We start from the raw sequence: 14,320 nt of genomic DNA on the forward strand, positions 1-14,320 counted from the left end.
TTTTCTTGCCTGGGTTTTAATATATTAGGGATATTAGGCAGAGTATTTCCTAGCTTCTTATAGGCATTATGAAAAATACAGTTAGCAGATGTGGGACTTTAATAAAATTGCTGTATTGATGGATTTTGAATAGTCGATGCATATTTGAGCGTCTGGTAAAGTGCGCTCAAACAACAGACGTTCTAATTCAGATTTCCTGAAGTGTTCAAAGGTGCAGAAGAAGTGAGGAGAAAACCCTTTTCATTAAAATGAAGACAAAAAAGGCACCCAATTCCTGGTGCAATTGTTTGTTCATGAGAGTAAGCTGCTCTAATTGCTCTAATAATTTTCCAGAGCAGCTTTTTTTGTCTTTTAATTGTGCCCAATTACCTTGATAACTTCATTACTTATTTTTCTTATTTTGGTGTTTCATTTTTGATGTTTCACAAAGTTAGCAAATGTTTGTCCTAAAAATATTTGATCATATATTCGAGCATAAATTTGAATGGCCCAATAACGACAACAAAAAAGTACAGAAAAAAGGAAAAAAACATTTATTGTGAATAATTTTTTTCTAAAACTGTTAAAAATCTGTCAGAAACCCATAAGCATTTTTTTACAATAAAAACAGAACAGGTGTTGAATACTTATTATGAGTAATAATCATTTTAGAAGGTGGTGAAGGTTTGCTGAGGTGATACGTAAACATTAGCTTATTCTATTTTGATTTGACTTGTTGATGATCTGGATAAATAAAATGTTTTAACGGTGGTTCCGATTAGTTGTGTGGACGACACTTCGTTGATTGCATGATTTATAAATTAAGCACTATTAAAAGCCGATATTATTGGCCTTATTTGCTACAGTAGCAGGATCCATTGCGCTCAGGTTTGTCACGCGAAGCAGCCAGTGAAGACTCAGCTGAACATGTCCTAAAAATAAGGGGAGTCTAGATTGACTTGCTATTTGGTCCACATCCAGGTTTGAGTGCAGACTTTATAAATCGATGGTGTATGGGATGATTGCTTGCTGCTAAGTATTACTGGATTAAGTTGTGGGCCCTCAGATTTAGTCTGAAGTCCAGAAAGATATCGGTGAAGCTTTTTAATCTTGTAACCACATTAAGTCACATTTGAGAAATGGGAGAAAAAAACACCCCCCCACCACATATTTTAGCACATGCTAAAAATACGCTTTTGCATACCAAAGAAATCAGACGACATGCAACAGCTCACAAATCAGTTTTATTAATTTAAACACAATCAAATAATAATGTCAAAAACATCTGTACACATATTTTTGCAGACACAACAATCTTTTGCGTTTTCACAATGAGGCCCATGAAGTGTAAATTATTTCCAGTTTGCATTTATGATTGCAACATAATAAAAAAAAAAGCGTGCTGTATGAATCTATAAAACATTTTCTTTATTTACCTACCTTTACCTTGATCTAGCAGCAGTATGTGAGTGTGTGTGCGTGTGTGTGTGGAGGTTGTTTCGACACAAAGGGGGGCTCTGTTCGAGCGGAGAGGGATCCGAAGTTAAATGCGAAGGCCAAGAGTGAACATGTGCAAAGGAGGGAAAAATTAGAAACGCAACAAGTCGGTTTCTATTTAAGAAATTCACAGTTGATAGCACATGTCCTGTAAGTTCCCCAATCCCTTAAAGTTAGTGGCTTTTCTTTCACGGTTAAGTATGATTACCCCGTCGAAGTCAACGTTGAAATAAAAACACTACATCATACAAAATTACGCTCACTGTACAAGAGTTCTTATAGTGCTTGTATAAAAGATAATAAAACCTATTCAAGCTTGCTTCTTTAAATATCAGATTTATCCGAAATGCGGTTAAAATGCCCCGCAGGAGGCAGGAAACTGCCTTTTGCTTCAATTTTTTAAACCTTCCCCCGAGTTAATTTTTTTTTTTTTTTTTTTTTTTTTTTTTTTTTAATATGTTGAGATCAGGGTTGCAAGCTGGTGAAATGCCATGAGGACACAAGTGGAGAGCTACCTCTCTGAGTGACTAAAATAAACCCCTTTTCCCCTTCAAATATGGAACATATAGTAGAGGAGACAAGGATGAGACACGACTCAGAATCAACAGAAAGCTCCTTGACACTTTGATGTCAACGATTTTGGTCTTGACGAACAGTTGATCACACGATCCCAATATCTACACCGTTTTAACAAAAATTCAACTTGAACACGTCCAACACTTTCAGGTGTCCTCCACAAGCTTTGTGGGCAATTTAATTCCTTTTATAGTTTTACTTCAATTAAAAAGCAAAGCCACCTTTTAAGAGCATGTACCTAAATGATTATAGGAAGGAATAGTCCAGTGATTACAAACTTACACACAGGAAAAAAAAAAAAAAAAAAAAAAGGATTTCCTCTGTACACGATTGTCTTAGCGATGTAAATGGTTTTTGTTAATTTTCTTAAATTATTAGAAAACCCCCTTTTATTTTCTTGTTTTTTTTTAATTCTTCCATAAGTGTCTTCCTCTCACCGTTTCTTTGTAAAAGGCACAAGTCTTATCGAGGTACCTTCTCAGTGGCGCGGGGGGCCACTTGCAAAGTCTGTTCATAAATAAGAAGCACAGGACTCCCACGCTGAGGCTGGACAGAAATCGCCTCGAGTCCGTCTGTCCGCTTTACAGAGAGAGGAGACGTGAAAGGTGGCGAATCGAAAGGAAAACTGGTAAAGAGCAAAGTACGTGGAGAAAACGGCGGAAAGCTTGGCCGGCAGCTGAAGCGGAGTTCTGCAGCGCGGAAGGCGAGGCCATCAGTAGCTCTGCTCTCCTCTAAGGTGTGAAACCTGACGGAGCCCCGGCACAAACGGGAAGGTGTGTAGGGGCCGTAAAACACTTTGGCAGCTTCAGAGAGCAGCCGATTCACAGTAACCAGGGCGAGCAGCTGCTGCGCCATAAATTCACCTCTCTCTCCCGTTCTTTGTGTCGCAGAGAAGAGAAATGAAAAGTTTCAGGGTTAAGACAATGTGTGACTTTATGTCAGCACATTAACCGCGTGCTTCTTCTTCTTTTTTTCCCCCCCGCTCTCCTCCTCTCCTCTTCTTTTCTTTTTCATTCATTGTAGCGAAAGGCAGACGGGCAACCGGGCAGCACACGAGGAAGAGCTGGGGTTTGTGTGTGAGAGGGTATTGGTGGGGGCGCTTTTCCTATTTTCTGAGCTCTGGAAGCCACGGCAAAGCAAAGGATAGGGGCTAGAGGGCAAAGGTGAAAGGTCGCTCGATGTCCTGATGTGCAGAGAGGGGTTTACTGTGGTGTTGGTGTAGTGCTACAAGTACTCCAGGTCGAGAGCGTGGTGGAGGGCCATGAGGTCCGAATGACTGGAGATCCTCCAGAAGGGCATGTTGTGCTGTGAGACAAACAGAAGCATCGTGTCAGGACTTCATCGAAACATTCTGTCATGATGCACGTCTCACTATTGAAGAGAAAATCAACAGCTATTAGCATTGAAGAGCTATGGGAGATGTTTAATATTAGACATAAATGTCCAGACAACAACGCTTTGAAAAGCTGGGATTGAGACACACAGTATAGCCTTTGAGTTTTTTTTTTTTTTTTTTTTTTTTTTAACATTTTGTCACATTACAAGAACAACATTTAGATGTGATTTATTGAGATTGTATGTGGTTGACTGACAAAGTAGTGCATAGTTGTGAAGGAACATCTATAGACAGACATTTTTGCTTTATCTTCACAAAGACTCAGATTGGATAGAGGGGGACGGTGAACATAGTGTCTGATATGTTGCACTTCGAGGAGTGATCTGAATTTTTTTTTTTTTTTTTGCACGGCATGATGCTGCCACCACCGTGCATGGTGTTTCTGGTGTGATATGCAGTGTTAGTTTCCTAACATGGATGGTAGCTACCTTCAACAGGACTTCCTCTTGCCACTCTTTTTGTCAAAACCAGGTACGGGGAGTGTGTGAGTAATGATTCTTGTATCAACAGAATCCGACTCCAGAAATGTGAATCTTTGCACCTCCCTCGGTGTTCTTGGTTACTTCTTTAAATGTTAAGTTTGCAGTTGTGTCACGCTCCTTCCACTTTAAGACGGCGGACTGAACGGTGCCTTATGAGATATTACACTTGAGATTTTTTTTATTTGTAAAATTTTTTTGAAAATGTCCTTTCCCTGTTGTCCCAAATTAAGCACCTTAAAAGGCGAAGCTGTAACATGACAAAACATAAAAAAACTTCCAGGGGTGTGAATACTTTTGCAAACAATGAGCAACACTGGTGTATAATTATAAACCATGAAAATATTTATTGTAGATTTCATGCTTTTTTTTTTATTTAAGGCTGTCCATTAAATAAACGAGGACCATATTGTCAACTTCCCAGAACAACAGTTGTAACTCTAAAGACACATCATACCTCAAAATTACTTTTCTCTGCAGCATCAGTGAATTGTTTTATAGCCCCGATCTAAGCCAGCAGCTTTTTTTTTCAGGCATAACAGAAGTGAGCTCCCCATGGTGTCTTTTCACCGAGCTTCCTGCTTGCCGGTGTGTTTTTAGGACAGTGCAAATGAGCTGTTGTTCCCGAGCAAAGGACGGAGGAGAAACCCGAGTCGCAGCGAATGAAAGGAGCTTGTCAGGTAGAGTCCTCAGCTCTTCAGTGTGTGGAGCCCATTACCCTCCCCTTATCAAAGGTATGGCCTCTCCCAGGCGTATGTTCCGCTTAGGAGAGCCTGCACTGACCCTTAAAAAGCTCTTTGCTTTTTGTTTTGTAAATTGTCTTTGCTTTTAAGTTTAAAAGCTGGAGATGTTATCTCAGCCTTTTCTCCCAGGCGATGGTAATAACCGAAGACAGAATTGTTTCTGGGATTTTTTTTTCTTTTTTGTTTAAAAGGTGAAGGAATGAGGACTTTGAGACTTTTGCTTTTGTAGTTCCACGTGGTGTCACGTCTGATATGCGCCTCCTGACGGGTGAAATTGTCGTGTTATTCCACGTCCTCTCTGATGTTGACACAGAAACCTTTTACTTCACGGCGTCTCACGGGACTCGCACCACTCATATGGGAAAAATAACACCTTATCCTTCCATCAATGTCACACTCCAACAACTCAAGACTGAGCAAAAATATTTGCATCTATTCAACAATCGTCCCTCAAGATTGGATTCCCAGAGTGTGTTCGCTTCTCATAATATAGAGCTATTGCTTTACACTTTAACTCGCAGCAAAAAAGTTGTTTGCTCTCCTCTAATCACTGTCCATCTGCCCCCGTGCTTCTGCTTAGGGTTTCCTGACAAACAGGTGAAGGGACAAGGAGCTGGAGACGCTTCAAAGAAAATGTGAGTCTTCGGCCTGACAAAGAGCTCCATGGTAACTGTCAGGAAGACACGCTTCAAAGCCGCTAATAAATTTCATAATGAATACGTTTGCAGCAAACGGCCTTTTGATTTGCATCTAAAACTTGACAGAAATGCTGAATACACAACAGAAGAAGCAGAAGCCAGCTGGCAACATTTTAAAAACGGCAAGTCGGACTCGTCTGAAGAAAGAAAGAAAGAAAGAAAGGGGGGGAAAAAAGTAGTTTCCCCGAACGGATTTGAGCCCAATCCATCTCGTGCTAACAGGCCTGTCATTGCAGTAAATATTCTAATTTCATCAACAATGATTTAAGTCTTCTTTATGTGCGCTCTATTTACGATGCGCCTTCAACATGCCTGAAAGGGCTTGTCTAGCGTTACACATGCAGCTTTCACACTGCTCCGAGCAGCGAGCAGGAATATATAATTATGCCATCTCCCTCCTCCCCGGCTCTGCAAACCTGAGATGGAGGAGGAAGAGCGCTGATTACAGCCTACCAACTTTCCTTCTTGTACTTGGACGCCTAATAAGAGGATAAACGGATGAGATTGTGAGGGAGAACTGGAGTGCTAATTACTTTCTTTGGAGTGGCATGGCAGGTATGTTTTGTGTGTTCTCTGAGTGCCTATAACAAGCTTCTGGCACTATGGAATGGAAAGTTGAAGGAATAAGCCGTTTTGTGCCTCTCACCTTTTTTGAGCCTTGCTCTTCTTCCACCCCGTCTCCGATAACAATGTAAACAACTTTCCTCCCGAATCTTTGAATTACTCTCTCAAAGCAGCTTTCCTTCCCTGCGAAGAAAGTCAGGATGTTAGTGGAGCGTTGCATGGATGCAAGCAGAAACACACTCCCGCAACGGCCACCGAGTCCCCAGGTTGATTCAAAGGCACGGTGTGACAAGAGCCTCTTTAAAAACGCCACACACTCACAAAACAAGGAAGAGTGTAAACATTGAGCTCAGGAAATAGATGTGATAAGATCACCCCTAAAATAGCCTTAAAAGCATCAAGGTCTCCTCATTTTTACTAGAATTTGGGACAAATGATTAAACCACTCTTGAGTTTGGTCCTGAAAGAGGTGAGTTAATAAAGACTTTCTATGTTGGAGACTTTAAGTGTTTTATGTTGTTTTTATCCTTATTGTTTATTTCCCAGTTATCCCTTTTTAGAGCACTACATTCTAGTTAGTAATAATTATTTTATTAAATATATTTGAATTTTGTTTTCTGGTTGATTGATATTTTTTTGAACCTCAGTAAAACACTTTTTGTTACATCTGAAACATGAATAAAATTTGATTGATTGATAAATTGATGCTATTCATTCCTTTCCAACTTCAGTATGAAAATAGTCTTAACATAAATGTGATGGGTGGCGCTCAACCCATGACAGCCTGTTTTTTTTCTCACGCAGAAAAAAAACAAACAAACACAGCTTAGTTTTTCCCTTCTTGTGAGCAAAATGTGTAACACCCTGCAAATCTGCTCCAATATTCCATAAAAAGGCTATTTTACCTCCTTTGCGTGGTTGGTACACAATGTACCAACCATGAGTCAATTAATTCCCACCAGGGGTGTCATAGCTGGTTTGCCAACCAATGGTGTAAAGTAATTTGCTAGATTCTGCATATTTTCTACTGTAAGGAAATGTGTTTATATGACTCAATTAAAAGTTTAATTATTTTTGTTTTAATCTGGGGTCAAATGCTGAACCAAATGGTGATTAAAACCATAAGGTTTTTAAATTATAATTTCATTCTAATTATATGTAAGTTGTCAGCGTCTTGATGATCATTTAGCTCTACAGTTTATGAAAATATTACCTACAACAAGAAAAAAAAAACTATTTACACGTGTACATAAGTACATGAGAGTACAGTAGTTTGTTGGTGCGTTCAAAATGGAAAGGACAAATTTAAACTGTACACCTAAAATCAGGATAAGAATTTGCAAATGCGTGAATTGATCCATAGACATTGGAAAACCTCCCAAGAGGGGAGCTTGATGATTATTTTTGTATTCGAAACAGTGAAAAGGGGCGAAAGTGGAAGGAAAATTGGAGGAATAAGAGGAGGAGTAGGAGCAGGAGAGGGGCTTCTGTTTCTCTAGAATGACATAAACGCGCAGAAGTGGTTTCATATGCAGAGGCGAGGAGCAGAGGCCCAGCACAGGTCCTGCTCCAAGAAAATAATCCCAGGTTGATTAGGACTATTCCCTCACGGAAGAACATCAACCCTCTCCGGTGACAAAAATCCATGCCTTCCACCCCATTCCCTCCACCCCCCCAGCCGGAGTCCTGTCGCCGAGCATCTCTTGGCTGCTTACACTCGCAATGCTAAAACAATAAGCATGTCCCAAAGCAAAAGGCTCAAAAATAATGAAGCGGATATAGGAAAGCATAGTTTACCTATTTTTGTTGCGCTATATATATTCTCTATGGGGAAGACGACTCCCAGGCCGTAGAGCAAGACCTTCGCCAGGGCCGGGATGAGCTGCGTGGTGGTCACAAGAATATTCACACAGTTTGACCTGAGGAGGAGAGTAAAGTGGTGACATCATTTTAAATCACTTTGAGAGAGGAGAAAAGAAAACACAATGTGCTGCATAAAAGACAAAGCAATGTATCAAGTCCCCAAAACATGTCTTACATTGAAGGATTGGCTCGTATTTCAGCTCAGATCTTTTAGCACACTTATTTGTCAAAATTAGAATAGGCAGGCTGTCCAAAAAAAAAAAAAAAAAAAAAACTCCCAACAGTTTTATTTTACTTTTACTTTTTTACTTTCTTTTTTTTTTTTTTAATCGCCTCGGACACACTTGGCTTATTTACACCACATACAGGCTTATAGATGTGCGGTGTGGATCTGGGTACTATTTTGCTCTCTGGAGTCCTACCTTGAGTGGATTAATGTTAGTGCTTTTAGTGCCAGTGTTAACCAGGAGTCCGTCAAGGCTTCAATTTCTGCTCGCAATTGCAACCAGGCTTCCCTTTTGGCAGGGCCCAGCAGACCTGAAACGCAGGGTAACAATGTTTGGGTTGGACCAGCCATCTGAATACCACTGAAATTTTCAAAATTTGACTCCCCCCTACCCCCCACCAAACACACGTAGGCACTCGCATAAACAGCCACACAAAGAGGGAACACAAGCACCCGCACGCGTATGTGCAGACTCATTTTTGCCCAGCAGAATTGTGCATGCAGCACTGCTTGTTGGGGATTACCTCCGACGTTATTTTTGTAGGTGGTGTAGATTTCTTTTACTCGTCTGTAGCGGAAGGCCAGTTTTCTCATCCAGTCCACGCCTCCCCGAACGCCTGTGGCCAGACACAGGTTGGCACTCGTAGCTGCTGCGTGGAAACCATCAGCGCTGAAGTTATACGTACTAAAATAAAAACCAAGATGAGACGCGTTAGCTCTAGCTACTCCACTGTTTTTGACAAATCATCAGATAATTATGAACCTTAGATCCTGGCCGTTATCATCCGAAGACACATCATCAATATGTACCTGGTCACATTCCTGAAACACACAAAGCATTCATCTTAGATTATGAGACTATCAAGACATTTTTTATTTATTTTTTATTTTTTTATCGGAAACAGTTTTGTTTTCTTGTGAAAATACTTGATAGAGATTTTATTTTTTTTAATCTGGAAAGTGTGCTTTGGCTTTATAAGTCTTTCCTTAAGCTAAAAAAGCTTTATACTTTTTCAAACCACTCTTTGCATTTCCTTGCTGAATCCTCAAAGTGGCCCCAATCAAATATCAAGTGTCACACTCTTCCTTTTTTAACTGATTGGCTGGTATTGAGGTCACTGGGTGCACCTTAACTCTTGATCGCCAGCGGTTTACATAAGCCACACTTTAATATGGCTTCCCCAAAGAGATGTGGCAGGAGGTTTTTTTATTTATTTATTTATTTTTTTATGTCTGCTCAGTAGAAATATGCTTGAGTGGAAAACAGGAAAAGTTTTCTGGCAATGTTAAGAACTTGTGAAACATACCTGAGCAGAAAGTAGCTTCAGAGTACTCGCAATGTGTTTAAGTAGAGGGAGAGAGATGCTAGCGATGGTAGTTAAGCTAGCAGCTGTTAGAAATCAAGACAGGCACTTTCTAGCATTTTTTTAAACGACTCATATCGCACTGCAATTTCTGCATGTGCAGTTTCTTGCCAACTTGTACTTATACCAGATACTTAAGGTAACTTTCTAAAATTTTGAACTCAAGGTATTAAATATAAAGTAACATATAATTCAAATATATAAAATTATGAATTTAAAACTTTTAATGATTACTGGCCTCTATAGTTTAATAATAGAAATAAACTGAACTGCAATGTTAAGTACAGGAGAATGAAATGCTTTGTTAATAGCTACAAATACTGATATCATTAATTAAACTTCAAATAAAAAAAATAATAAAATAAAAAGAGACTTCAGAAAAGTTGTTCTTAAGTCTGATCATCAGGTTATTTGTAATGCTGGTGCATATACAAATAACCTGTAACAATATGCAAAGAACAATATGTAAATTTTGTTGAGAAAATCTATGGTATGCATTTTTAATTCCTTTCAAAATTAGATCGGCATCATTGTGAAAGAAGTAATTCTTCGAGGGAGGTTTAAAAACAAATAACTTTCATATGAACTTCTGTTATAAACCGCAGATAAACACAAAGATTTATATACAAAACGTTTTAAAAGAAGATTCATAGTTAATCTGGTTTAGGGGTTTTTGGGGTATAAAACTTAACACTAATCGACTGGCTGAATGTGTACTTTGTGCATTTTCTAAAGACTTGCACGCTGGAGTTCTCACTTGCGGTTGCCTGGCTCGTCTTGGAAAGGTAGAGAGATCCTACAGCTCTGCGCTGATTCCACCGTTACACAGTAACACAATCCAGACTTTCTGGTAAATGTAACCTACTAGAAAAATTGAACCTGATGCTAACCGCCAATGAAATTATGACCTCTGATTGCTGCTGCGCCACACACCAACACTGCCCCGGGGCTAGTGAGCCAGCCAGCCGGCCGGCCAGCAGAGCAGCACAGGATGCAGCAGGCAGAAGAAAAAACCTATTAGTTTTCCATTTATATGAGTGCTTTAGTGCCTATTCCCTACTTTCACTCTCTCAATACCATCATCATGTTTGAAATGCGAAGTTATCCTGCCTTGAAATTCAGTTCAACACACTGCATGTGTTGCAGAAGTAATGCAAGATAGCTGAACTATTTATTCTTACTAAATATTAATAAAAAAAAACAAACCCTCATGTTAATAGAGAAGGAGGTTGAGCAATGTGTTTAATTGTGAAGGATGGAAATTTATGAAATATTATGTTTTAAATTTGTTTCTGGCAGCTGGCAAATGCTGTATTGACAGAGTACTAGATATTACAACGATGCAGTTTATTTTCCAATTTATCTAAAAATCTGCAGCCTTTTGAAAGGTAAAGTAACTGCCAAACATGTCAGTTTCACCTGTTTAACATTATGTGAGAAATAATCATTTCTCATGGAAGTTGATACTTGAGCAAAAGAATGTCCCTGGTTTAAAGTATGAAAAATCCATTTAAATTTTTTGAGCTTTTTAATTAAGTTTCATCCGGTTGTTAAGACACCCAAACACAAAAAGAACTTCCTTGTTTTAGGTCAGTCTAAGCGAGGCCAAATGCTGACGTTATTGCATTCCTCTCTAATGCTCGAGCAGGGTAAGGGTAAGGGCTTTGGACCGTAAACCTTTTTTATTTTACTGGTTCCCCTCTGAACAAATTTTTCATCTCCCTGGATTTGTGGAGAGAGGGAGGGAATAGCGACGTGAGGAGAAACTCAAACCAGCTGTTCTTTAACAGAATTAAAATCTTGACCCCCAACCCCAGCTCTAATGCAGCCATTCTCTCGCCAAGTCTCTCCCAGCAAGCCCTAAGATCCAAAGAGGAAAAGACTTTGACCCCGTGACCCCTAGCCCCTCCTCTCGGGGGCTCCAGCACCCCGATAAGGGGGGGGGGGGGGGGAGCAAGGGTAGAGAGGAGGAAACGGAGGAGTGCAATGGGTAAAATGCTAGGAGTCCGTGGTGACCTCACATGGAGCCAGCACACAGCTCCGCGTTCCAGAAGATGGACTGCCAACTAACACTGGCGGGGGCTCATTGCTCTGTTGTTCTAACATGTTTCCACTCGCTTGCAGATTAATAGTTGAAGAAAGCTGTGGTCGGTCCCATCTCGAGCATCTTGAGCAAACGCTAACCTTGATGTTGTTGTGCGCAATTCCTCGATTGTGAAGGCAAACCAGTTTGTTTAGAAAAAGAAAAACAACTCGTTGAGTTAAGCCCCCAGTAGAGAATGCCTCGACATACTCCCCGCCCCCCAAGCCCCCATTGTGGTGCAAGCGACTGGAATGCTTCTATTATCAAGTAATTACCTGCTGATGAATCAGACACAATCTTCCAACAATCAGCTCCCACCACGTCTTTCACTGCGTTGGTACAGAGCCATTCACTTCCACTCATTTGGCACTGGATCCAAAATTACACGCTGTCTCCTTGTGCCCTGTTGACAATAGCTGCCCATGTTTGTTCTCTCCATGTAATTTGTTTCTTTCAGAGTGTGACAGCCAGCATGGATCAAAACAGATATTTGAGAACAATGTTTTTCTGTGTGTTAATTATAGACCCATTTAAGTTCCTACAGCCAAAAGAATCCCAAACACATACATATGGCTCAGTAATTAGGCCAAACACAGCCGCCATAACTGCAGCCTGATTATGAATGACTTTTTATGGACTCAAAGCTAATAAACACTGCAAACCTCAACAAATGTAAAGCATTTAAGACTCAAAAAGGCCAAGAAAAATATAATAGCCCGAACCTACAACTTGAGTGTCTCCTTTCCCCTGCTACATTGTTTTTGTATGTTTATAGTATCTTAACTATAAAACAATGCCCGATTAAATGATGGACAGGGTTTTGGGACCTCCAACAAAGAATTTTGTCTGTTTGTGTGCACATGGGGAAAAAAATGGGGGGAAACTTGCTGGAAGAATGAGCAAGACTCCAGGAATTACTATTCCCAGCTGGTGCTGGTATAAACCTCTGCACCGGCTCCCTGTGCGGACTGGAAAAGCTAATAGAGGAGGTGGCTGCGGGGAATGTTGTACAGTAACCCTTACACGTACTCATTAGGAGCCACTTCTGACGCCCTCGTAAACACCACAGAGCCATGAATGGTGCTGTAAGAAGCGGATGCAATTGAAAGAAATACTGCTGGGTGGTGAATTTTACTGTTCAGACTATCATTTGGAATTTGACAAATTAGCACCTGGTAGAGAACCTGCAGGTATAATTAATGTTGTAAATTGTAGAGAGAACAAAGTCAGAGTTCCTTTTGTAGCAAGGTGTCCGATGCAGATAAAGTTATTGGAAGAAATGCACAGGTGAGAATTTTGTGGTCAGTTTCCATTCAGGTTTTATAAAGCTTTGTTCAACACTGATAATGATTTTTAACCTTTTCTCATTTCTCATCAGCAACATAAGAGGACTTGCGGACCATAGGGCAAACCCACATTCTTCTGACTCGTTTCTATTATCATCATACAATGTCCCCAAAGCTTCTATGAACTCCAGTATTTAAATTATCAAATTAAGGCCAACTAGCAGGATGTTCACACAGCAGGAAAATGCAACCCAAATCCATTTCTTTAGGGGTAGGGATCCATATCTGACTTTCTCACTGTAGACCCAATTCCGATCTTTTCACCCAAAAAGAACATAGGATTTGTGCCACTTTCATATGTTGGTACTAAACAGGAGACATATCTGGTAGTTTTCAAGGCGTCTCAGATTTTAAGTCACTGACGTGAGACATGCATCACAATTCTGCATGTTAAATCCGTATTTAAACAATTTAAATGATGAAAATTATGAAATTATGAAAAGTCTGTGTCAGAGACGCACATCACATCCCATGGTGCACCATTCCTGGTTATGACTACTCATCCAAACAGACTTCTCTACAGAAATTGCAGTGCATGCTCCACAAAAAAGCCCATCACTGTTGTTTCTTTTTATCAGCTTCCTTCATCAAGCTCTTGTGACAATACTGTCAACTCTTCAAAATCAATTCACTGACAATAGGATCCATTATTTCTTCCATAAACAGTGGGCTGCTTTGTGACGTCTATGTTCTTCTGCGGATGCGAGACGCTTTGGAGTCGTAAACTGTTCACAGAGAAGGCTGATTGTGGTCACATTATGTAATATATCTGACCACGCGCAAAAAAAAAGCTTAATTTACACTACAAACATCTTACCAGTACTGTACCCAGGCAGCCCTTTAAGATTGCAATATTGCAGTGATTTTGTAGCAATAATAATATATATTCCCTGGAATAAAAGAGCGCTTCTTAACAATTAGATTTCAAAAAGGCTTACAAACATTTCAAAATAGAGCAGCTTTTTTTATTTTTTCAAAATTTTAAATCTCGCTCTGGTTGCCTGAATTAACCAAGTGTGTGTCCTCTGACTTCAGTATACTCTCACTTATACTGAAAATAGATAGCAGAGAATGTTCCTCTCTCAGTAACAGCATACACACCAAAAAATGTTGACAGTACTTGTGCTTATGTACATTATGTGCGATCAAAATATATTTTTATATAATAGTGGCACATTAGGGGGCAATCTTTTTCAATTTCTTAGAACGTTTTGAGCATTGCTCTTCTATTGAATTCCCTTTTATGCTCCTCACCAAGCTCTACAATTATCACTAACTAACGCCAGATGTTCTTACTGTACCAAAGAGTGAAGACCCTCTAACAGAAGCCATTGCTACTGGTCTATCCAAACACTGAGCAGCTTTGTTCATTACATAAGCAACATTATTTTCTTTTATCTATGTTCATTTGACTTTCAAGCAGCTCAAGAAAAAAAAAAAAAAAAAAAGCCAAAAAGCGAAAAAAAAAAAAAAAAAAAAACAAAAAGCGAAAAAAAAAAAAAAAAA

General features: G+C 39.7%; 1 protein-coding gene across 20 annotated transcripts in view; it reads right to left on the reverse strand.

Moving 5' to 3' along the window:
* Positions 1-1,203: 1,203 nt before the first annotated feature.
* The window catches only part of eya1 (EYA transcriptional coactivator and phosphatase 1), a 71,183-nt gene continuing 58,066 nt past the window's right edge, over positions 1,204-14,320 (reverse strand). For all 20 annotated transcript variants that reach the window (XM_015051192.1, XM_015051208.1, XM_015051207.1 and 17 more), the window contains 6 exons: positions 8,785-8,843; positions 8,546-8,706; positions 8,218-8,332; positions 7,730-7,851; positions 6,015-6,115; positions 1,204-3,357 (listed from right to left, as the gene is read on the reverse strand). In XM_015051192.1, the coding sequence (XP_014906678.1) occupies positions 3,277-3,357; positions 6,015-6,115; positions 7,730-7,851; positions 8,218-8,332; positions 8,546-8,706; positions 8,785-8,843 (639 nt within the window). In that variant the 3' untranslated portion in view covers positions 1,204-3,276. The remainder of the gene's footprint in view (positions 3,358-6,014; positions 6,116-7,729; positions 7,852-8,217; positions 8,333-8,545; positions 8,707-8,784; positions 8,844-14,320) is intronic.

Source organism: Poecilia latipinna, unplaced genomic scaffold (assembly GCF_001443285.1).
Source record: "Poecilia latipinna isolate Pla-1442-1.1 unplaced genomic scaffold, P_latipinna-1.0 Scaffold1035, whole genome shotgun sequence".
In the NCBI taxonomy this organism is placed as follows: Eukaryota; Metazoa; Chordata; class Actinopteri; order Cyprinodontiformes; family Poeciliidae; genus Poecilia; species Poecilia latipinna.